Source organism: Lactuca sativa, chromosome 4, assembly GCF_002870075.4.
Source record: "Lactuca sativa cultivar Salinas chromosome 4, Lsat_Salinas_v11, whole genome shotgun sequence".
NCBI classification, from domain to species: domain Eukaryota; kingdom Viridiplantae; phylum Streptophyta; class Magnoliopsida; order Asterales; family Asteraceae; genus Lactuca; species Lactuca sativa.
In genome coordinates, this window is record NC_056626.2 from 306,457,346 (window position 1) to 306,480,711 (window position 23,366).

The 23,366-nt window shown below is 32.5% G+C and overlaps 1 protein-coding gene across 1 annotated transcript; it reads right to left on the minus strand.

The window, feature by feature from the left end:
* Positions 1–14,361: 14,361 nt before the first annotated feature.
* Positions 14,362–18,068, minus strand: LOC111901529 (protein S-acyltransferase 10). The gene is made up of 11 exons (XM_023897398.3): positions 17,793–18,068; positions 17,611–17,725; positions 17,167–17,241; positions 17,008–17,076; positions 16,716–16,853; positions 16,419–16,452; positions 16,188–16,297; positions 16,001–16,087; positions 15,790–15,873; positions 15,602–15,667; positions 14,362–14,731 (listed from the first exon to the last, which is right to left on the minus strand). Exons 1-11 carry the CDS (start codon positions 17,884–17,886, stop codon positions 14,554–14,556), a joined length of 1,050 nt encoding a protein of 349 aa, XP_023753166.1. The 5' UTR covers positions 17,887–18,068; the 3' UTR covers positions 14,362–14,553.
* Between the last annotated feature and the right edge of the window lie 5,298 nt (positions 18,069–23,366).

The following is a 23,366-nucleotide window of genomic DNA, read 5'->3' on the forward strand; positions in this document are numbered from 1 at the left end:
CCGTGAGGATTAGAAGTTTGACCACGTTCAATTCGCTTTTCCTTCGCCAAATGTCTTGCTTCTTTTCCGATTTCTGGGTTGTAAATCAAGTCACTTATAAGCAGAGATCTGGGCATAGAGAAACAAATTGATTAAAAATAAACCAATCCCCGACAACGGCGCCAAATTTTGGTGGTTGTCGAGGCCAACAAAATTAATAACCCTAGATCTTTTACACTAAAATAGTGTATAGTGGTAAAGGGATTGTATCCACGGAGATTGGTTCAATTTAAATCTCTATGTAAATCTCTTTGTAAAATACTTGCAAAATAAAATTAAAAGTAAAAAAGGGGGGATGTTTTGTTCTTTCGATTGTTTGACAAAACTCAAAGTTAGCTAGAATAAAAATATAACAAGTAAACAAGTAAAAGATTGGATTAAATTCAAAGAAGTGGAATTGGTTGATTTTGGGGTACACCTCATGGATGATATGATTGACTTATCATTAGACTTAATGGAATAATACTTGTGAATTGGTTTAACTTGGCTATAGCAATTCATAAGCACAAATTGCCTCAACTCTTCTTAGAAATTAAAATGGTTAGAGGAGCTCTTAACACATTTCCTTAATTGAAGTCACAAAATCAATGAAGCATAAAATCTTGTGAAAATCAATTAGCTTTAAGTTGTAAGAGTTACCAAGTCCAAAAGATAATCAAATGCTTACATTATCATTATGGAGGAAACATTTACATGGTCTAAATGAAATTAAAACAAACATATAAACCATTTGTTGCTTACTAATTTGAAGGTCCATTACTTAACCAAGAAATTAGCCAACAAATACAAGCATTCATTCATCCAAGCTCATGATCAAAGATAAATAAACACAACAAGATGTTTAACTAGAAAACATTCCCATAAACTTCAAACATAATGTAATGATAAGTCTTCAAAGCAAATAATCATCCATGGGTTAAACCCTAATCAACCAAATGAAAGTTTAGCCAAGCATGGCCAAAGTAAAAGAAAAACAATAAAGTTTAATGGTGCCAAACATTGTCTTAGATTCAAGATGAAAGGAAATTACACTAATCTTCCAAAAATTCTTCAAATCTTCCAAGGCTCCTTAGAGAGAATATGGAGTATGTTCTTCAAGTGATTTCCCCCCCCCCCCCCAAAAAAAAATGCCTCCAATCTCCAGCAAAAGGGAGCTGATTTCCGGATTCCAAAAGGTACCAAAAGTCACCCACCAAACTTCCACAAATAGAGTCAACAAGTCAAACCCAGAATCAGCTAGAACAATTCACGCAGACCGCGTATAAGTCCACGCGGACCGCGTGGGTCACGCTGAATGTGAGACTTGGGCCATTAATCATGTATTCTAGCCCAATCTTCAATTCTTCAAATTTAGCCCACAATCATAACTCTTTAGAGCCCATTTGTACCATGCCAAAGCCTTCTAATGATTTACCCAATACTCCTTAAATTTTCTTGTAGCTCGATTCCCGTCGTCTCATCAATCTTTGCTCACAAATTAGGTCCAAATGATTTCTTCTTTATGCAAGCACCAAACCCAATCGCACCACTTCAAGTCCACAAGCAAATCACATGCCTCCATAGGTCCTGCATCCTTCTAATCCTCCAATAACAAATAGTCTTCGGTAAATCCTGCAATTAAGCTCAAAAGACTAGAAAGCACCCGGTAAAGGAGAAAAATGACAAAAAGAGAAAATATGCATGAAGATTGACTAAAATGAGATGGTTTTAACTAAAAACAAACTATGAAAAGAAGTAATAAAAATGAAACTATCAGTAAACAACTAGTAGGGGTAATATAGTAATTTAGTTCAAAAGATTACCCCACACCACATCAAAATATATATCACATGCATTACCCCACTACATCAAAACCTAATTAATCTATGGTCATAGGTTTGTCTAGGCCGCATCCAGTTCCATCCTAGACTTTAACATTTTCCTGAAGACCCATTTCTGTGATTCTTTCTGAAAACTTTCTTACCCTACCAGCATCATTCAAAGGAACCTTCTTCATAGGACTTCTCTTCACAGGAGCCTTCTTCACATGAGCTTTCTTCACAGGTGTTCTCTTGACAGGAGCTGGAGTTGAATGACTTGGACCTGCTGTGCTTGAATCTGGAGTTGAATGACTTGGACTTGCTGTGCTTGGAGCTGGAGTTGGCTTACTTGGGCATGTGGCTTTGTTGTGGCCAGTTTGGTGGCAAATGGTACATCTTAGAGGAATGCCTGGCCTTGACACAGTATGCCTTGTGTGCCCATTTAGCTTTCTTTCTGCCTGATCTCTTTTCCTTTTGACACATGGCCCGCCAGGTAACCTCATCTTTAATGGAGGCAAAATAGTATGAAGTCCTTCAACATGTGGCCACTCAGAACTATCATTGAGTGGATGGATGTTATACTCATAGCTACTAAGGAAAGAGGATTTAGTATAAGAGTTTGATACAAAAGCCTCCACATCTAGGTTCAATGATGAAATTGTTGATATGGCATGTACGCATGGAATGCCTGTGAGTTGCTAGCTTTTGCATCCACATGCCCTCTGATTCAGATCAACAGCATACATCTCATTTCCTGAGAACACTTCAAATTCTTTGTAGCCACTCATATAAGGTACCTAAAATCTGTCAATATACAAGAAGATAGCCAGTTACCATTATAAAACCAATGTATACATAATGAAATAGTTACTAACCTTTGCAATTCTTTCAAATCCTCTATTTCCCTTCTGATACTTGGGCATATGTCCAAATCCCAACTCAAACCATTTTGCTTCTGCATCCATAACCTCTGCATTACCCAACATCTTATGTCCTCCAACATTGTTATCAATGGTTTCCTTCTAGCATCAAGTACAGCAGAATTGAAACTTTCAGAAACTCCATTCTCTACTGCATCATAGTCCATACCCTCTCTAAAAAAATCCTTTGACCAACACCTTGGATCCTTGTCTGTGAGATATTCATAAGCCCTACTTTCCAAGGACTTAATCTCATTCATTGCTGCTTCAAACTTTGGTACAGTTGTTGCATTCACAACCCTCCAAAATGGTTTAAAGTATTGTTCTCCTTTAAATTTTTTGTGGAAATTAGCTATAATGTGTCTAGCACATAATCTATGCTCCACATCAGGAAGTCTTTCCTTCACAGCTTTAAATAATCCCTTATTCAAACAATAAAATGATTAGTTAATTAAATGATCAAAACAGTTAAAGTTAATTGAATGATTACCTTGTGGCCATTTGAGAGGATTTTAATGCCATGACCATTTCCCCTTCCAATGTCATCCATCAGGTTGTCCAAAAACCATTTCCATGTCCTTTTGTTCTCAACATTGACTACTGCCCAAGCTAAGGGATAGATGTTATTATTAGCATCTCTACCCATTGCTGATAGGAGCTCCCCTCTACAAACACCCTTAAGAAAGCAACCATCAACCCCAATTACATTTCTGCATCCATCTAACCACCCATATACGACACCTTTAAATCTAACATAAAACCTATCAAACACTACAGTATTATCAGGTTGTGGCTCTAAGAACACCTCAACATGTGAACCTGGATTAGCCCTTCTGATTTCAGCTACATAATCCCACAATTTGGCATAATTTTCTTTCAAACTTCCCTCAACTTCAGACAATGCTAACTTTTTTGCATTCCTACACTACCCAACACTCACATTAATGTTGTATCTCTTAGATACTAGGGCTTTCATTTTCCTCAAACTTAGTTTAGGAATCTCCAAAACATCATTCACAAATTGTTTTCCTATTCACTTATATGTTACAATTGAACCAAGTTTGAATGCCCTAGAACACTAGTGCTCTGTTATAAGAGACTTAATCTAAAAAGTGTGTTCCTCTTTCATCCAGGAAGCATACAATCTAAAAGGGCATGTGGGATTCTTTCGTTTACAATACCTAACTAGCAACCTAGTCTTGTCATTATTTTCATACCACAGATCATAACCATTTGCTACAGCATAGCAACTAAGAGAGTATTTAAGTTCAGCAGTAGTAGAGTATTTCATACCTAATCGAGGCTTCATCTGATTCCATTCTTGAGTATGATCATGTCTTGGGTAGATAGGTCGTATTGCATTATGATCTTCTTCAACCAAGTCATCATTCTGTATTGGACAAAGTTTGTAGAGGAATGGATCATTGAAATTTCTTTTGAGAGATATAACTTCATCGTCCTCTACATGTTCAGCTTTCAGACCATCTTCTAAAATGGAGTCGACATCATCAATAGAAACCAAATCTTCATCTTCAAGGTCTGCTTCTTCCTCCTGAATCCAATCAAACAAAGGTTCATCATGATGATCCACATACAAATCGAATCTCTTCTTTTCATTCATATCTTCAAGAAACTCGTTAAAATCGCAGTCATTCTGAATAGCATGTAATCCCTTCGACAACCTCACTTCATGTGGACAGTAATACACATCTCTGCATCTTCCGTTAGTAAGCTTTTCAAGAAAGGGGATGAAATCATGGAAGTTCATCTTCTTCATAACCATGTAAGGTACCGAGGCTTTTACTCCATCAAAATACATCAATGGGGTAGGTGTGAACAGCCCTTGATAGTGTACATCAACGATTGTATCTGCATCTTCTGCCATTGTTGATGGTAATTGTGAATCAAGAAGTTTGAGGGATTATCGGTTGAGTGAATGGAGGAATGCCTTATTAAATGAGCCCTAATTGTTGTTTCAATGTGGTGTAATTTAACAATATCCACGTATGATGACACTTGGTTAATTTATTTCAAGATAATAAAATCAAAATCTTATATGACCGGTATATCGGGTATACTAGGTCAAAAGGATTGCACAATTACAAAAAATCGAATATAAGGGCTTAGTTTACAAAAAAAAAATAAAAAAAAATAAGGACTAAATGTGTACATTTCAAAAAGTAACTTACCCTCTCAAGTCATTTTCCCTTATAGAATTTGATCGTTATCTCTTAAGTCGAAAGAATGATGATCAACATTGTGAAGTTTCAAATTTATCAAGAAAATGGTTCCAATGTTAAAAGGAAGGCTCAGTGAGGTCAGCGAGATTGATGACCAATCACATCATATCCCTTGCAATTAGGAAAACATATATTTGCTTTCCATTCACCAAGAATTGACAGCCAGCAATATTATTTCTTCCATATTTAGATCATTGTAATTTTGTATAAATTGTTGTTTCTTTTCCTCATCGTAATATACTTTGAAAACGAATAATACAAAAACAACCATTTCCTATCAATTCTTCTCTGTTTTTTTTATCATGGTATCAAAGCAGGATTGCTCATCATCTACCCCATAGACTACTCAAAACTCGATCCCAACTAAGTCGCCATGTCCGGAGACGGCAACTTAGAACCCAATTTATCATTACAGCTTGCCAATCTGTTAAAGAATGGCATCAATCCCCAATATCAGAATCCAATGCTATCTGTAAGCTCCAAATAAACCTCAAACTCAATAAGCCAAAACTATGCTTTATGGACTCGGATGATTCGATTTGCCATAGGCGGAAAATCTAAGGCCCTATTATCTCACTTGACCTTTGATCCTCCAAGCCAAGACAAAGAATCTTACGAGCAATGAGAACAAAAAGATCTAATTGTGTTCTCATGGCTCATCCATAAATATTGAACCTACTATTGCAGGTACCCTAACAGAGTACCCCACTGCAAAAATGTTATGGGATGCTTTAGTGGTCACATATAGTAGTGGCAAAGACAAACTTCAAACCTTCAACCTCCATGTCAAGGCTAATGACATCAAGCAAAATGACAGCACGCTGGAAGAATTTTGGATTACGCTCCAAGGTGTGTGGGGAGAAATCAACAAGATTGATCCTAACCCCATGAAATGTCCAGATGATATCAAGACTTATGCAAGAATCAGGTCAAAGCAAAAACTTTTTCAATTCTTAAATGCCCTCGATCGAAAATACAAATCAATCAAAGGGAGATCCTTCGATTGGAACCATTGCCTTCAGCGGAGGCAGCTTATGCTACCATCTGTAAGGAAGCCGCTCACCAGAATATTCTTATGAAACTTGTGTATTAGCCAAAAGTCTTCGAAAATCTTTCAAACCAAATAACACAAGAGTTGACCTACCATTCTCATTGATTCACTCAGATGTGTGGGGCCCCGCTCCAATCATTGGGCGACAAAACTTTCGTTTTTTGTTATATTTGTTGATGACTGCACCCGCATGACTTGGGTTTATTTATTAAAAAATAAATCTGAAGTTTTTGACAAATTTAGCATTTTTTACAACATGATTCAAACTCAATTTTAGAAAAACATTCAGATTTTTAGATCTGACAACGGAGGAGAATTTGTCAACTCTGAAATGAAATCTTTTTTCCAAACCAAGGGTATCATTCATCAAACCACATGCCCTCATACTCCAGAACAAAATGGTGTCGCGGAACGAAAGAACCACATCCTGCTAGAAATAACTTGAGCCCTTCTCATAGAATCACAAGCTCCAAAGTTTTTTGGCAAGAAGTCCTTGTTACTATTGTATAGCTTGTCAACCGGCTTCCACCCAAATCCTAAAATCTAAAACCCCTCTTCAAACCCTCACTGAATACACTAAACTCCCGTCTGTTCTTACCCTTGAACCACAAATATTTGGGTGTACTGTATTCGTCCATATACCTAAAGCCAACAGATCTCTAAATTTGACCCTTGTGCTGAGAGATGTGTCTTTGTTGGGTATGGAATCATTCAAAAGGGGTACCGGTGTTATAATCCAAAAACCTGACACATGTTCACTACAATGAACTGTGATTTTCTTGAAACTGAGTATTATTATGCCTCCCAACACAATGGTCAGGGGGAGACAGAATGTATTGACACGCTGAATTGGTTAAGATATGCTACATATGAAGAAGGAAGAAGCCATAGTCTACAAAATGAGACTCCTCTTCCCACACAACCAACTAACATCAGTGCCACCCAAGCATCTACTCCTGACCTGATACCCGAGGTAAGTAACACTCACCCTAGTCACCCTGATCTTTCTAAGACTCTTAACACATCAGGACAAAGTGAGAATGGACAGGAACGAGAAAATACATCAATTGAACATGAAGAGGAACAAGAACATGCGGAGGCACAAGAACATGTGGAGGAACAAGAGATCGTTGAGACACCAACAAAAGGGTATGTGCTGCCACCAAGATCAAATCGGGGAGTTCCAGCAAAACGATATTCACCAGAAAAGGATTCTAGAGGGCGCAAATACCCAGTGGCTAACATAGACAAAGGAAATCTATCCAAAGGAGCCAAGGCCTTTGTTTCGTCTTTGTATTCCAATGAAATACCAACTACCACAGAACAATCCTTAAAGTCAAAACAATGGAGAGATACAATGGAAGAAGAAATGAAAGCTCTTACAAAAAATAACACCTGGGAAAATCAAGCCTTGCCACCAGGGAAGAAACTTGTCGGGTGTCGGTGGGTGTTTACAATTAAATACAAACCCGATGTTACAGTTGAAAGATACAAGGCGAGGTTGGTAGCTAAAGGCTATACACAAACTTACGGTATTAACTACTCTGAAACCTTCTCTCTAGTTGCAAAGATCAATACAATTAGGGTTCTTTTTTCAGTAGCAGCAAATAAAGGATGGCCCCTACACCAGTTTGATGTGAAGAATGCTTTCCTACACAGAAAGCTAAAAGAGGAAGTTTATATGGAAGCGCCACATGGATTTACAGATAGGTTTAGAGAGAGTGAGGTATGCCTTCTAAAGAAACCCCTTTATGGATTAAAACAATCCTCGAGAGCATGGTTCGGGAAGTTCACCATAGCCATGAAAAAGTATGGATTTAAGCAAAGTAACTCAAACCATACATTGTTTCTTAAACGGAGAGGCAATCTCATAACATGTTTAATAATCTATGTGGATGATATGATTATCACAGGAGATGACAAAGAAGAAATTACCAAACTCAGGAAGAGATTGATCAAAGAATTTGAAATGAAAGACCTTGGGGAACTCAAATACTTCCTTGGGATTGAAGTCTTGAGATCAAAACAGGGGATCTTCATGTGTCAAAATAAGTATGTCTTGGATTTACTTACAGAAAATTGTATGATTGATTGTAAACCAGTTGACACTCTGATGATTGTGAATCAGAAGCTCTACATGGAGGAGAAAGCAGAGCCGGCTGAGAAAGAAAGATACCAACGAATGGTAGGAAAACTGATATACCTCTCACACACCCGACCCGACATAGCGTATGTTGTGGGAGTTGTAAGTCAGTTTATCCAGCAACCCCAAAAGGCTCACATGGAATCAGTCTTAAGAATTATAAGATATCTCAATGGAACAGCCGGACATGGAGTCTTGTTTCAGTCAAATGGTCATCTTGAAACGCTACTATAAACCGATGCAGATTGGGCTAGCGATAAAGGTGACCAAAGATCCACCTCAGAGTACTTTACCCTAGTCGGTGGGAATCTTGTTACATGGAGAAGTAATAAATAAAAGGTGGTGGCTCTTTCAGTGCAGAAGCAGAATTTTGAGGAATTACAAGGGGATTAACCGAAGTTTTATAGGTACAAAAGCTTCTAATAAAAGTAGGATATCCACCACAAGAAGCTAGCAAAATTATGAGTGACAACAAGGCAGTCATCCAAATTTCAGAGAATCCAGTTCATCATGATCGAACGAAGCACATAGAAGTAGATCGACACTTCATCAAAGAGAATTTGGAAGCAAAGGTCATCACACTCCCGTTTGTTCGATCAGAGGACCAACTTGCTGATATCTTGACAAAAGTTGTTAATGAAAAAAATGTAAATGAATGTCTGGGATAGTTGAATTTTGGAAATCTCATTATTCAACTTGAGGGGGAGTGTTAAAAGGAAGGCTCAATGAGGTCAGCGAGATTGATGACCAATCACATCATATCCCTTGCAATTAGGAGAACGTATATATATATATATATGCTTTCCATTCACCAAGAATTGACAGCCAACAATAGTATTTCTTCCATATTTAGATCATTGTAATTTTGTATAAATTGTGGTTTCTTTTCCTCATCGTAATATACTTTGAAAACGAATAATACAAAAACAACCAGTTCCTATTAATTTTTCTCTGTTTTTTATCATCAAACTTTGTAAATATTTTTCTAATATATATCTTTTAATTATTATATTGGGATTGATAATTGGAAATAATCTTCTAATAAAATATGGTTGTGTATTTTATGATACTATGTTCTATTATCAATAAAGTGACATGTAAATACAAACATAAAAACAAATTATAAATATCCCTTAAAAATTTTGTTTATTTTGGTTCCAAACTCATAATTGGTTCCATTTTAGACTATTTATTGATTTTCAGACTATGCGGTTCTATAACCCAGGTAACCATAAACCATAACCGGGAACCATTTACATATAGATGGTCCGGTTATTGGTTATTGGAAACTGCAATTTTGGTTTCAATTAAATCACTTCGATTCAGTCAGATTTTGGAAACAAACATGTACCCTTAGGGCAAGGTAGATGATGGGGAGCGAGGGGGAATGGAATGTATGGTGTCAAGACCTCCCGTGGGGCCTACACCCATGAGGGTATTTTTATAAAGTTTTCACATTCAAGGCAGTGACTTATCTCCGTTTAGTTTTCTTGGATGGAGGCAAAGGAGAGGACAGGGAACTCCGTCCCCAATACCTCATGGGGTCCCAAAATAATTACATTATTTTTACTTGTTTTTCAGTTATAAATAAAAATCTGGCGACATAGATTTACTATAATGTAATATGTGTTGTATTTAAATAATTAATATGATACTAGATGTGTGCCCGCGCAAAACGGCCGCAATAAATAGTTTTTCTGGCAAATAAATTTATTATGTAGAAATAATATTATATTTTATTATTATTTATTATGTAATAAAAAATTATCATTTTTAAATAAAATATTTTGTATTTAGTCCTTATATTTATATTGTTTGTTTATACATTTGATATAAACTAATTAATATCGGTGTCTAATTTAAAAATATAAATTAATTTATATACATCAATTTAATATTTTAAAATTATTATTTTACTTTAAATTGAATTTCTTAATAATATTCCATAATTTAAGTTCTCGAATTTTTAACAAGTATTAATGATTTATTTGTACAAAAAGTTTTTTAACTTATCTCTCTTAAAATTCAATATATTACTATTTAGTATGATGAGATATAATGTTTAACAATATAAATAAGGGTAAAATAGAGTAAACAAGGCTAAAACTTAAAAGGGTTATAATTTGTAAATCATACTATGCATAAATTTTTTATTGTAAATAGACTCTTTCAATTTAATTTTTATCGTGCCCAATTCAAATATATATATATATATATATATAATTAAGTAACAAAATGAGCTGACCAAAGTATTTACCATGGTTTGATGAATTAAACTGTGAAGTATGTTATGTTACCATTAAAATATTTATGTTTATGAAAATCACATATATTTATATTTATATGTATAGATTAGGCTAACGATATTCACACAATCAATACACATCAAGAATCAAGATAGTGTTAACAAAATAAATTAATCATTAGTGATTCATCATAAATTGAAAACAACATGGTAAAAAGTTGGAAAATCTGCATAAAAGTCACATTATTTTAGGAAAAGTAACGATTAAGTCCAAACTTTTTTTTCTGAAAAAAAAAATTCCAAGAAATCGAAAAATTTCTTCATTTTCCCAAAACATTGAGATTTTTTTTTACAGATTTTCTCAAAATTTGTATATAATATATATAAAAGTATTTTTTTTAATATTTTTACGTATTTATGTTTTTTTTAAGTTTTTAAAGTTTTTTATATAGTTTTTTTATGTATTTTAAATGTATAAATGTATTTTTCTTACATATTTATATGAGTTTTTAAATATTTTGGTATTTTTCACGTATCTATTTATTTTTTATTATGTATATATATATATATATATATATATATATATATATATATATATATATATATATATAATGTATTTATGTTTTTTTAAGTTTTGTATATAGTTTTTATGTTTTTTAAGTATTTTAAATGTATAAATATATTTTTTATGTATTTATATAATTTTTTTATGTTCCTTTGTGTATTTTGGTAAATTTTTCACATATTTATGTATTTTTAAAACTTTTTATATAGTTTTTTTACATAATTTTATGAATTTTAAATGTATAGGCATATTTTTTTTACATATTTATATGCAATTTTTAAGTATTTTTATGTATTTTCATATTTTTTATGCGTATTTATATATTTTTTTACTTCAAGTTTCATTGTAAACTAACTACTAGACCTTGTGAATGAATAAAAAATATTGGAGTACTTGAAAAAAAAAACATTTTCAAAGATGAACATTAGTAGTCAACACCATTTTTGCTAGTAAAATTTTCCATTTTTTCTTGAATTCAGTTTGTAGATGAACAAAGTTTATAAATATCTTTATCGTTAATAATAAAGAGTATTCGTAAACTTTATTCATCAACAAACTGAAGTCAATAATATATATATATATATATATATATATATATATATATATATATATATATATATATATATATATATATATATATATATAGAAGAATTTACCTGTAAAAATAGCGTTAATTGCTAATGATTGTCTTTGAAAAATGTTTTTTTTAAGTACTAGAGTGTTTTTTTCCTTCATTTACAAGGTCTAATAATTAGCTTATAGTGAAACTATAAATAAAAATACATAAATATGTAAAAACAATATTCCAAAATACGTAAAAAAATACTTTTAAAAAATAATAAATACGTGAAAAATATATCAAAACACATAAAAGTATGTAAAAATACTTAAAAATTCATATAAATATATAAAAATATGTTTATACATTTAAAATACATAAAACAACATAAAAAATTATATAAAAAACATTTTAAAAAAAATACATAAATACATAAAAAAAAATATATAGAAATACATAAAAAATACTTAAACAAACATAAATACATAAAAATGCGTTTATACAGTATATATAAATTTTGAGGAAATATCCAAAAAAATCTCATTGTTTTTCGAAAATTAATGATTTGGCCTCCTGAACATGTCAAAAATGTTAAAGTGGAGAAATTTGCCGGTTTGTTTGGATTTTCTAGTAAAAAAATTTAATTTTGGGATTTAATCAATATTTTTTCCAAAATAATGAGACTTTTCTGAAAATTTCTCTATGGAAAATTAGGTTTATTAGTATAGTTATTAATCAGTAAGTTTAGCAGTTTCTAATAAAAATCATTTTCAAGTATTTGATCGAACAAATAATAGATTGAGCTCAAAATACGGAGCTCTGACTTGGTTACGTTATTATAATAAAAGATCAACTACGAACGTAAATATTTTTTCAATATGATCGTGGAGGTGTTTACAAAAGTAAAAAATATCCACAAAAAATACTGGTAGCACAAAAATAATTTGTCTATTCGAATTGAAAGACAATTATTATTTGGTAGATAATTGTTGGTCCTTAAAAGTGATTTGTGAAATGCATAATCATGACTCTGTCGTATATTTAGAACGTCATCTATATCCGAAGTATTTTTCTAAAAGTGAAACCAACGAAAGATTTTATAAAAGAAATATGAAACCACAAGATATATCATTTAGATTAAAATATCAAAATATAGAAAATGTATCTACACTTCCAACAATATATAATGCAAGCCTTAAAAAAATGGAAAAACTCAAATGCAGTGGTTATCTTTGTTTATCATGGGTCGTACAGATCCATACTAATAAATGAAAATCTTTTTGTCATATGTCATATTTTTGACACATGTAATTTTATGATTAATTGTTAGAAATTAATTTTCACTTGTCATTTTGTGGTAATTTTTTATTTTCTTAATTAACTATCTAATTTTTAGGTTATAAAAAAGTAACTAATGTGTTATTATTTTGTTTCCTTGTATTTTCAAATTTTAATATGTTTCCTTCGATATATATAACTCAAAATTGGCATGTTTCTTTTAATGTTCATTGTCATTTTAAGGTAAAATGGTCTATATAGAAAAAATAATCAAACTTTATTGCTTTTTATTGACAAATAAAAAAAAGTTATATTGTCAAAATATAATTATTTTTTTGTAGTTTGTTTTATTAGTATAAATTAAATTATTTATTTATTCTTTATTTTGTTTGTATGTATTTGAAATTTTGTTTTAAAAAATAATTAATGTTTATATTTTTATATTTAATATTTTCTTTAAAAAAAAACTTAATGTTTATATATTCATATATAAATTTTTTTAATCGACCCGTGTACTACACGGGTTTCACACCTAGTACATCAACAAATAAGCTTCAAGATTTATTTTTTACTCCTTGAATATAATTAAAGATGCGGTATTCATTCCCACATGTAAATTCTATGGACGTGACATACAAAACAAACATGTAAAAGATGTCACTCCTTGAAATTTCACCATTTTATTATTGAATTAGCCATCAAACTATTATTTATTTACAATATTAGCCTGGTGGTTAAATCAATAAATCACAATTGCACAATGGAAAAGACGATGATATAATAAAAGCACACCGTGTTTCCAAGTACTTTCCCCTGGTTATTCTCTAAGACTATCTCCAATCCATTTCTATTTTTTCCTTATAAATTGAGTAAAAAATAGAATAAATAGTGTTTCATCTCCAACTTTACTTCATTTTCTATCCCATTTTTTACTCCAAAAAGTATATTCCTAGCCTATTTCATTTTTATAACTTATATATATTGTCAAATACACCCCTCTACTAATTAAACTCTATATTTATAATTAATTAATATAAATTAGTATATAACATGATATTATAAATATTAAATATTGCATTTAAATTATAATTAGTAGATAAAATAAATTAGAAATGTATTAAAATAAAAATGAGAGAGACTAAAATTAACAACCAAACTTCACCTCCATTTTTAAAGATATGAATAATATTCCCCCATATATAGGGGAATACTATTCATATCTCCAAAAATGAAGATGAAAACGAAATAGGGTTAGAAGAAGAATGGAGGAAGAAATAGAGGAAAAAAAATAAAGTTTGGGGATGGGTTGAAGATGCCTTAAGTAAACAAAAAAAAATATAATAATTTAATCAATTGAGAAAATAAATTAAATGGTTAAAATACAAGTGTTTTTCTATATTTTTCACTATAAGATATAATGAGATTTATTTCATCTTGTTCCATAAGTAAACCATACATAAATGCATTTCCACAACACATTAGGTACACCTAGAATAACAACACACTTTATCTCAATTATCACTTTAAGCAAAATACTTTCCTAACCAAAAATTATATCACAAACATATTACAACTAATCAAATCCAAATATAACGCCGCTACATTTCACTTCCTTTCTCAATCAAACAAAAACAAACAACATTATCAAATGATCAATACTACAAACTTGTTTTCTTTTGAAAAATTTGCTACATGCACACAAGTAACAACACTTTCAACAACAACATCTACATTTGATAACATCAAAACAGGTATATGGCACCGATTTTTGCTCTAGCTCAAGTGCATTTGGTAGTTGTTCCAATGCATATACACTTGTTCTTGCACAACAAAAGTTGTATAAATTTCGACATGCACCTTTACTAAATGGATATACTCTTTCGGGAATCGCTCTACATTTTAATTCATAAAATTGTCAGATTTTGTTTCCTTTTGACTTAATGGAATCAATGTTGATTTGACATGATTCAGAAAGAACGAATTAATAAAGCTAGAGGAAATGAAGCTTCACCCATTAAGACTGTGTTTGGCGCGCTACAGCTAGCTGATAAGCTAGCTTATTTTTCAAGCTTTTTTAAGGCTATGTTTGGCGTACTAGCTGAAAGCTAGCTGATAGCTGAAAAACTAACTGATAAAAAATGATGTTCGGTAAAACTAGCTGAAAAGCTAGCTGAAACATATAAAATTACATAAAATGACATTTAAGAGTATTTGTTTCTATAATTAATTAAGGGGCATATTTGAAAATTTTTAAAAAAGCTCCTAAAAAGCTTGTCTATATAGCTTTTCAAAACGCTAGCTTATAAGCTACTTTTTGGCTTGCCAAACACGACAACATAAAAAAGCTCAAAAAATACGCGCCAAACAAAACCTAAGTTGTCATGTTTGACAAGCCAAAAAATAGTTTATAAGCTAGCTTTTTTAAAAAGCTACTTAGAGTAGCTTTCTAGAAGCTTTTTTTAAATTTTCCAAATATACCCCTTAATTAATTATAGAAACACATTCTTTTAAATGTCCTTTTACGTCATTTTATATCTTTCAGCTAGTTTTACCAAACACCATCTTTTATCGACTAACTTTTCAGCTATCAACTAGCTTTTTATTTAATAGATAGCTTTAGCTATCAGCTAGCTAACTTTTCAGGTAGTAAGCGAAACATAGCCTAAGTCCTAACCTTTTCACAACTTTGCCCCCATTTTTCACTTTACCAAATAATAATAATATTAATATTAATAATAATAATAATAATTTAATGGACTAACCTCATATATGGTATACGCCTTCGTCTCACCAACTCATATGTGGTTTGATTTGTCACTACTAGATAACTAAAAAGATCAAAATAAAAAAACAAATTAGTTTTTTTTTTATTATTTCCAATGATGGAGGGTATTCTCGTCTTTTGTTGCTATTTCTTTTCTTGCATTAAGCTTTGAAGAGATTAACTCACCTATGGAATAGAAGGAGAAGGAGAAGGAATATCAATGCAATTGACAAGATAGACAACAGTATAATCATGATCACATCTACCAACCTGAAATTAAAAAAAAAAAATGAACATACAACATTGAACAACATAAATCTATATTTTTTAGGAGAATTTTTTTTTTTCATCTACTTTTTTTAAGAAGTAAATGTGGTTAAATAAAAGGAAAACATACCAAGCCTTTTCTATGTGAGTTTGTAAGTACTTAATATACAAAACGCCTGTCCAAATACTTAAGGCTGTTTCTTCAAGAATATACCACCTGTCAATTATATAAACCCAAAAATAAATAATTGTAAAAAAATAAATGAAAGTATGTTGCTATTTCTTGCTTTAAACATGTAAAAACTAGAATTACAGACCAAAATCTACAGTGGTTGCCTTGGCCAATACATGTTCCTAGCCAAACACAATGATGATCAAATTGAAGAACACATCTGTCACAATCATGGCAATGTTTTGCTCTTGGAGGCTGCAATAAAGTTACAATTTTTTTTCAAGAATTTTATTTTAGTCAACAATTGAAGTTTCATTAAATAAAAATAAAAAAACAATTAGGTCATATGAAATTAAGATGCAAAAAAGAGAGATACCTGCACAACACTACAGTATGAACATGTGTAAGTCCTGAAATAAACAGAAGAAGTTAGTAATTGGTTCACTTACTAATTTTGGTTGAGGGACTAAATTGGAAATTTCCATGTTTTCTGCTTTTAGATCATTAGAAAAAGAACAAACTTTTCTTTTAAGCAGATGAGGAATGGATGAGAGAACAAGCTTTCTAGGGCTTTTTAAATATGAGAATGAGAAGGGCATTCATGTCTTTTACACAAAAAGAGATGCATGACAACATGAATTAGATAAGAATTCAGATTCTTAATTTCATATACCTGACAGATGTTCCAGGTGGATACATTTCCATCACCATTTTTGTCCAATTCATCGGATTATTCCCTAAAAGATTTTCTCCAAATTGGTTGTTGTCAATAGTCACAACTACACTCCCATTTTTGCTTGAAGCAGGTTGTCTTTGCTTGATCATTTAACATCATCAATAAACAAAGAAAGATACCACAATTAGATATTGTCAATTTGTCATGCATTCATAATTCAACAATTCAATGAAATTACTTTGCTGTTTCTTGAATCTAACCATTCCTTAAAGTTAGAATAAGTGCTTACTTTGAGATTTCTGATGCTCTTAATGAGGCTTCTGTTTTAGCATATTCTCTCATTGCATCAAGCACATACCTAAGCATGTGTATAATTGTTATACAGAAGGATAAGATTGTATAGTATTAATTATTAAATACATAATACTATAAGTTTATCATCACATACCCTGGAGAAGAACCAGATGTAAAGAAATACTGAACTAATGTAACAACAAGCAACAACATATACATGGATGTATACCTGTAGAAAAGAGGTTTGAGTTAAGGTGAGTTGTTAATAACATGAAGAATTTTGAAACAAGTGATGAGAAAGGAAAGAAGGAATGTTGAGAATGTTAAGCTTTTAAGCATCTATACATGAGTTATGCCCTTAATTACTTCCCAAATTTAGCGAATCTTTCAAATTCTAATGAAACAAACATGTACATAAAGTTATACACAAAGGAAATCAGTTAGCCCCTAATTATCAAATACAATCTTCACAAAATCAGTAACAACAATTTTGGTTTTCGAAGCCCTAAACAGCTGAAATCATATGCAAAATACCAAATGACCCTTACTTAGGTTATAGTATAAAAGTGTGTACCCCAGTGAATCCGTCTCTGCTTACCAAGGCTGTTGTTTTGATTTCTCTATCAAATCTTCATCCAGTATGAAAAGGAAACCAACGAAGATTACATGAAGCATCACCAACGCCAGTTTCATACACAACGTAGATCTTCTAACTGCGATCAGAATTACCACAAATCAAATTTGAAGAGTTGAATGTATGACAGAAGGTATGAGTATTACCGGGATCGGAGAGACAGGGGAAGATGTTGAAGCATCGGTCGGAGAAACGATCCGATGTGTCACGAGAGAGAACGCAACAACCCATGATCGTCATTCGAGTAAATGACCTGAAACAAAAACCCCCCAAACAGCTTTTAGCTGAGCTTATGATTATTGCATATCAGGAACACTGCAGCAGCGTTTTGGAGCAGCTCGGAATAAGAGGAGAGTTTAGGATAATCGAAAAGCAGTCGATGACGCAGGTCAAGATTGGGGAGGAGTAGGGTCGGGTGGGGTGGAATGCGTAGGTAGGGATGGATGGGGCAGGTTTACTAATCGGATAATTGTAATTTTAGTCCCCTCTTTGGGAATTATTATTAAATAATATATTTTGTTAATGATTTGTCTTATTATATTTTGTAAAATTATGGATTAGTTCTTATTTTTTAGAAATTTATAAATTATTGTGAATAAAGATTTTGCATGGTATATAATTAAGCACAAGTGTTTTTATACTGGTCACACATAATCACACAAACGAAAGTGTAAGTTGAATGTAAAATAGTTTTTGGCCTAAACAAAAAACATAACCACATAAACATGTTATTTTTACATTTAATCAAAGTAGGTTGTTTGTTTTGTTAAAGCAAGATAAAAACTCTAAAATATTAAAATATAAATATAGTGCATTTTCATGCTCAAAATCATAGTAGCTGATTGCAAACCTAAAAAATAATAAAGTACATTGTCTTTTTCAGAAAAAAATATACCATCTTACTGAAAACCAAACATTAACACCAAAGTTTAAAAATGCGCTCTTTTTTGCCTCATTCCAAAAAAAACATAACATTTCAAATAAATATGTAGCTACAACTGAAATACCAAATCTAGCAAGATCAAATGTATTTGTTACCAGAAAATTAATGAGTGCATAGGGCCACAATACTTTAAGGCTGGAGGGAGTGGTGTCATCGAAACTGCACTCTCTACTCTGTCACATAAACGTCATGTCACTTTTTACCACACAAGTGTGGTTTCTTGCCACACCAAGGGTGTGGTGCCACAGTTTTAGTTTTCGTTTTTTTTTTTAGTTTTTTTTGTTTGTTTTTTTGTTAATTATTTTAATTTAGTAAAACTTATTTTTTAATAAAAAAAACATAATTTTAAAAGCATAATATTTCATTAATTAAAAATACAAATACCATATATTACTTAATTTAAAAAAAAAAAACTAAAAATTTAGAAAAACAAAGTAGAAACATAAAACCTACAACTTAAAAAAAACACACACACACACACACGAAACCATTAAAAACTTGAAAAAAAAACTAGAAATTAGCCACGATTGATGTAACGGTTTTTCACTTCCTCCTTCATTGCCAAAACCACTTCAAGCTCGGCTCCGGTCATATTCAACGTGTCCATCGCTAGTATTTGCATGTCGCTCTCCCTTTGTTTCTGAAGCTCTCTTTCAGAAGCAATTTTCAAAATCTTGTCCATTCTGTCTTTTATACCCCTCATGTCGGACCCCATTTCTTTCAAATCATCTGAGTCCGACACTTTGCCTTTGCCTTTGCTTTTTTATTTGTCTCTTCCCAATGGTCGAGAAGGTGGTGAAACTGGAATAGGTTCATCTTCGTTCAGATCAAATTGAACACGAGCATCTGATGTAGTGTGGTCGGACTCAGATGTTCTGCTGCGTTTTGACCCACTATCGATATGTTGGTCAGATGTTTTGCTACTCAGCCATTTCCTGTTATCTTTCAAAAAATTCCAAACTTCAAGAAACTTGAAAGCTTTCAGATTTTCTTTTTGATACACTTTCAACGCTTTCTTCAAAATCACTTCATCGCTTTCTCCACTTTTCCATTGACGTTTCATGTTGTTCCACAAGTCATTAAACAACATGACTTCTTTATTCATCTTCCCCCATTTGGAGTACACTTGATGTTTTGAACGGTATTCTCCACAGTTCATTCCTTTATGGAACCTGTGTAAAACGCGAATCCAAAAGCGGTCATGCTTTTGGTCTTTTCCAACCGTCGCATCTTCTGAAATATCGATCCAAGATTGTGACAGCACTAACGCTTCCAAAGGTTCCCAACATCTAGCCTCCGCCTTCTCTTTTCTTTTAGTCGCTGCTCGAGTGGGCTGAGTTTGTGTAACGAATTCCGGTTCAGAATCAGAAACGATCGTTTTTGGTTGTGTTTGTGTTTATTGAACAAACTCGGGTTGGGACAAAAAAATCAAATGGATTAAAATCCGAGTCGGGTTGTGGTAGTGGTGTTGTTTGTGGTTGTGGTTGCCCTAGTCGTTGTGGAAAATACGGAAACATACCGCCGTAGTGGTAATACGGAGGTGAGAAAATCGGTTGATCAAACGAAGGTACTGGGGTGTTGGTATTTCTGACTGGTGTTTTTTCTTTGCTAGGTCGTTTGGAAGATGACATTTTTCAAATAAAAAAGGGAAAAGGAGTAGAGATATGATAAAAAGATGTGTAAAAATATTGTGTAGATTGGTAATATATATATATATATATATATATGTGTGTGTGTGTGTGTGTGTAGTAAAGTTAAAAAAACCATTAAAGACCATTCAACGGTCAAAAGGGAGTCAAACATCAAGGATCAATCACAATGCACGGTAGTCCCTAGCCACACTGCGGCCGAGACCGCACCAGACCACGGTCTGGGGGCGGTGTTCCATGTCCATGTGGCACGAAGTGTGGTCTCAGACCGCACCCATACCGTTAAGCCTAAGGCAGTAAGATCAAATGCTCTAGCAGCAGCATCCTCGTCATCTTATACACCTAAAGACATGTTTTGTTTGCACATAAGAAATTAGAAGTGAGGCAGAAGCAAATGATTTGCAGAGTGGTTCTAAGTACAATGACTATTTTTTGCCGCAAAATATAGTGTATTTTCTTAGAAAAGTTAAAAAAAAACAAAAAGAGAACATAAACTACAATAACATCAAATAATTGACTAGAATTTGAAAACAAAACATTTTGGGACTATAATTAAAAAAATGAATTATACTCAGGGAGTAACATATAGTTTACTCTTAAAGGTGATGAAAATGGTACCTTAAGTTCTTCATTTGCAGTTAACGGATGTCGGAGATCAGATATTAGCTATGTTTGAGTAGAACACGTCTTCAATAAAAGAAGAGCAAACATGTTAAATTATAAAAAGATTAGAGATTAATGATACATCATACCCCTAACTTACAGAAAATATAATAACGATACATAAGAACATGAAAAGCATACATCATCTTATCTCACCAACATAAATGGCTTATATGGCTCACAAATTGTGAGAACAGTTTAAATATAATGAACTTTAACTGCAATCTACCAAAAAAGAAAAGATATCCAATAAAAGACTAAACTGTCATTCGATTCTTTTACAACAAAAGGAACCACCATAATAGCCCTTTAAACAAAGGTCCATTTTCAAAAGAAACTTTATATTAAATGACTAAACTGCCCTTTGATTCATCTTCAACACGAGGATTCAAATTTTTGTCCGGAAACGTCACAACAGGTCTAAGATATATACCTTTTTGGTTTAAAATGGATCAAAAAAGGTAATATTCAATGTCATCATCTATGGAAACATAAGAGCATGTGTATGAATCTTTTATGTAAAAAATCTTAAAAACACAAATAAGATTCATTTCTAAATAAAAAATAAGACATAACTTTGACAACCATCAAAATTCGAGGCAATTCTAGATTTGGATAAACTTAGTTGCACGTATAGGCACGATCAGTGTTGTAAAAATCGCCGAGTTGGCCGAGTACTCGCTACTCGACCCCTTACCGAGGCGAGTTACAGAATCCCGAGTACTCCCTGATCGGCCTCTTACTGAACTGAGTAGTGTTGTAAACATTGGTCAACTCGGTGATTAATATATATAATATACAAAATGATTTATTATTTAACACACACACATGTGATTATTACTAGATATATATGTTAAACTTTCAGTAATTATTCACAAAGTGAGACCATTATGTGCTTTTCAGTTTTTGTGTATTCACATCTATCTGATTTTGTTATATATTTCAATAAACTTATGATTTTAACTTATGATTTTGACATATATAATTTCCTTAAAAATATTTCTACATAAATTACTGAATCCGAGTACTCCCGAGTACTCGCCACTCGGTAGTCGGCCGAGCAAGTTCCGAGTAACGAGTTCTACAACCTTGGGCATGACACATACTAGACTCCATATTGTACTCAGTTATCCAGCCACCACCAGAACAACTTTCATGCTCAGTCACTCTACCAGAAATTCTAAATGGTACATCTTCCTCTTCCATCTTATTTAAAAACCACTATATTTATTCCATAAAAAGACCCATGACTAATTTAGATTTTTAGAAAGCTTCATCCTTTTCTTATTATTTAGGATCTTATTATTATTAGTAGATGCTTTGCTTGAAATGATCATAAAGGTCATTCAGGAGGTGGAGCAGATGATCGAGCAACTACAACAAGAAAATGCGGAGAATGCACGCTAGAGGAAGAGAAGATACATACAAAGATTTCACGAGGCGGATAATGAATGACTCATGCAATATTACTTTGTGGATGACGCCAAGTTTTTAGGATATTATTTTCGTCGCCGGTTCCATATGCATATATCTCTTTTTTTGCATATCGTCAACGAATGTAACGCACGTGTTTATAGGCTAGGCATTAATTTTGATGTAATAGTCTAGGTTAACCTTTGTAACTCATTTTGAAATAATAGAAATGTATTATTTGAGTATTATGTGTTTTATGCTTAATTGTGTGGCTTAAATGAATTAAGAATAAAAATAAACGTAATAATAAAATATTAGATAATCCCAATATCTATGAAGGAAGTTGTAGTGGTCATGACAAGGGTTCTGGATATATAAAGAATGTTGAAATCCGAGTTATAACGAATGAGTTATGATCTGTCGAAGTTTCGCGACAGAACCGGTACGACACTGCATGACGTAAATAGTGAGTTTACGATATAACGATATTCAGCCTTGGTGATCTAAACGAAAGTCGTAGAATACGTTAAACCGAGATTGTACTTAAATAGAACATCTAAATCTGACTTCATATGAGGAAGTTATGATTTTTTGAAGTTTCGACTTAGCAGTATGCAGTCCAAAGTTCAAATATGAGATCAAGAGATTTATAGCCGAAACAATCTAAAAGAGAATCGAAGATCTCGTTGATAGTAGTGCAACGGTAAAAAGACAGACAAAAACGGACGTCAGATGAAGAAGTTATGAATTTCTAACGGAGTTTTCCAGTCCCGGCCTACTAAAAATAATATAATAATAGTTAAAGTCAAAATTAGTCGACGGAGTCTAAACGAGAGTTGTAGAACATAATCTCACCTATGCGTGTATATAAAGAACGTTGAAAACGGAGCTCGTATGCAAAAGATATGAATTTTTGAAGTTCGGGGCACGAACTTCCACCTATGTCAGAGCTCACGGCGTGAGCAGGTGATGGACACCTTCCAGGGCAAGTGGCCATGATGAACGCAGTGACATATCAAGCTCACGAAGTGAGCATTAGTAGCTCACGACGT

Excerpts from the sequence above, each read along its gene's own strand:
- LOC111901529 (XM_023897398.3), bottom strand. The coding sequence starts at position 17,886 with ATGACGATCATGGGTTGTTGCGTTCTCTCTCGTGACACATCGGATCGT. Across the intron at positions 17,726-17,792 it reads CCCCTGTCTCTCCGATCCCG|TTAGAAGATCTACGTTGTGT; the intron begins GTAATACTCATA and ends TTCTGATCGCAG. Across the intron at positions 15,668-15,789 it reads CTTCTCCTTCTATTCCATAG|TTATCTAGTAGTGACAAATC; the intron begins GTGAGTTAATCT and ends TGATCTTTTTAG.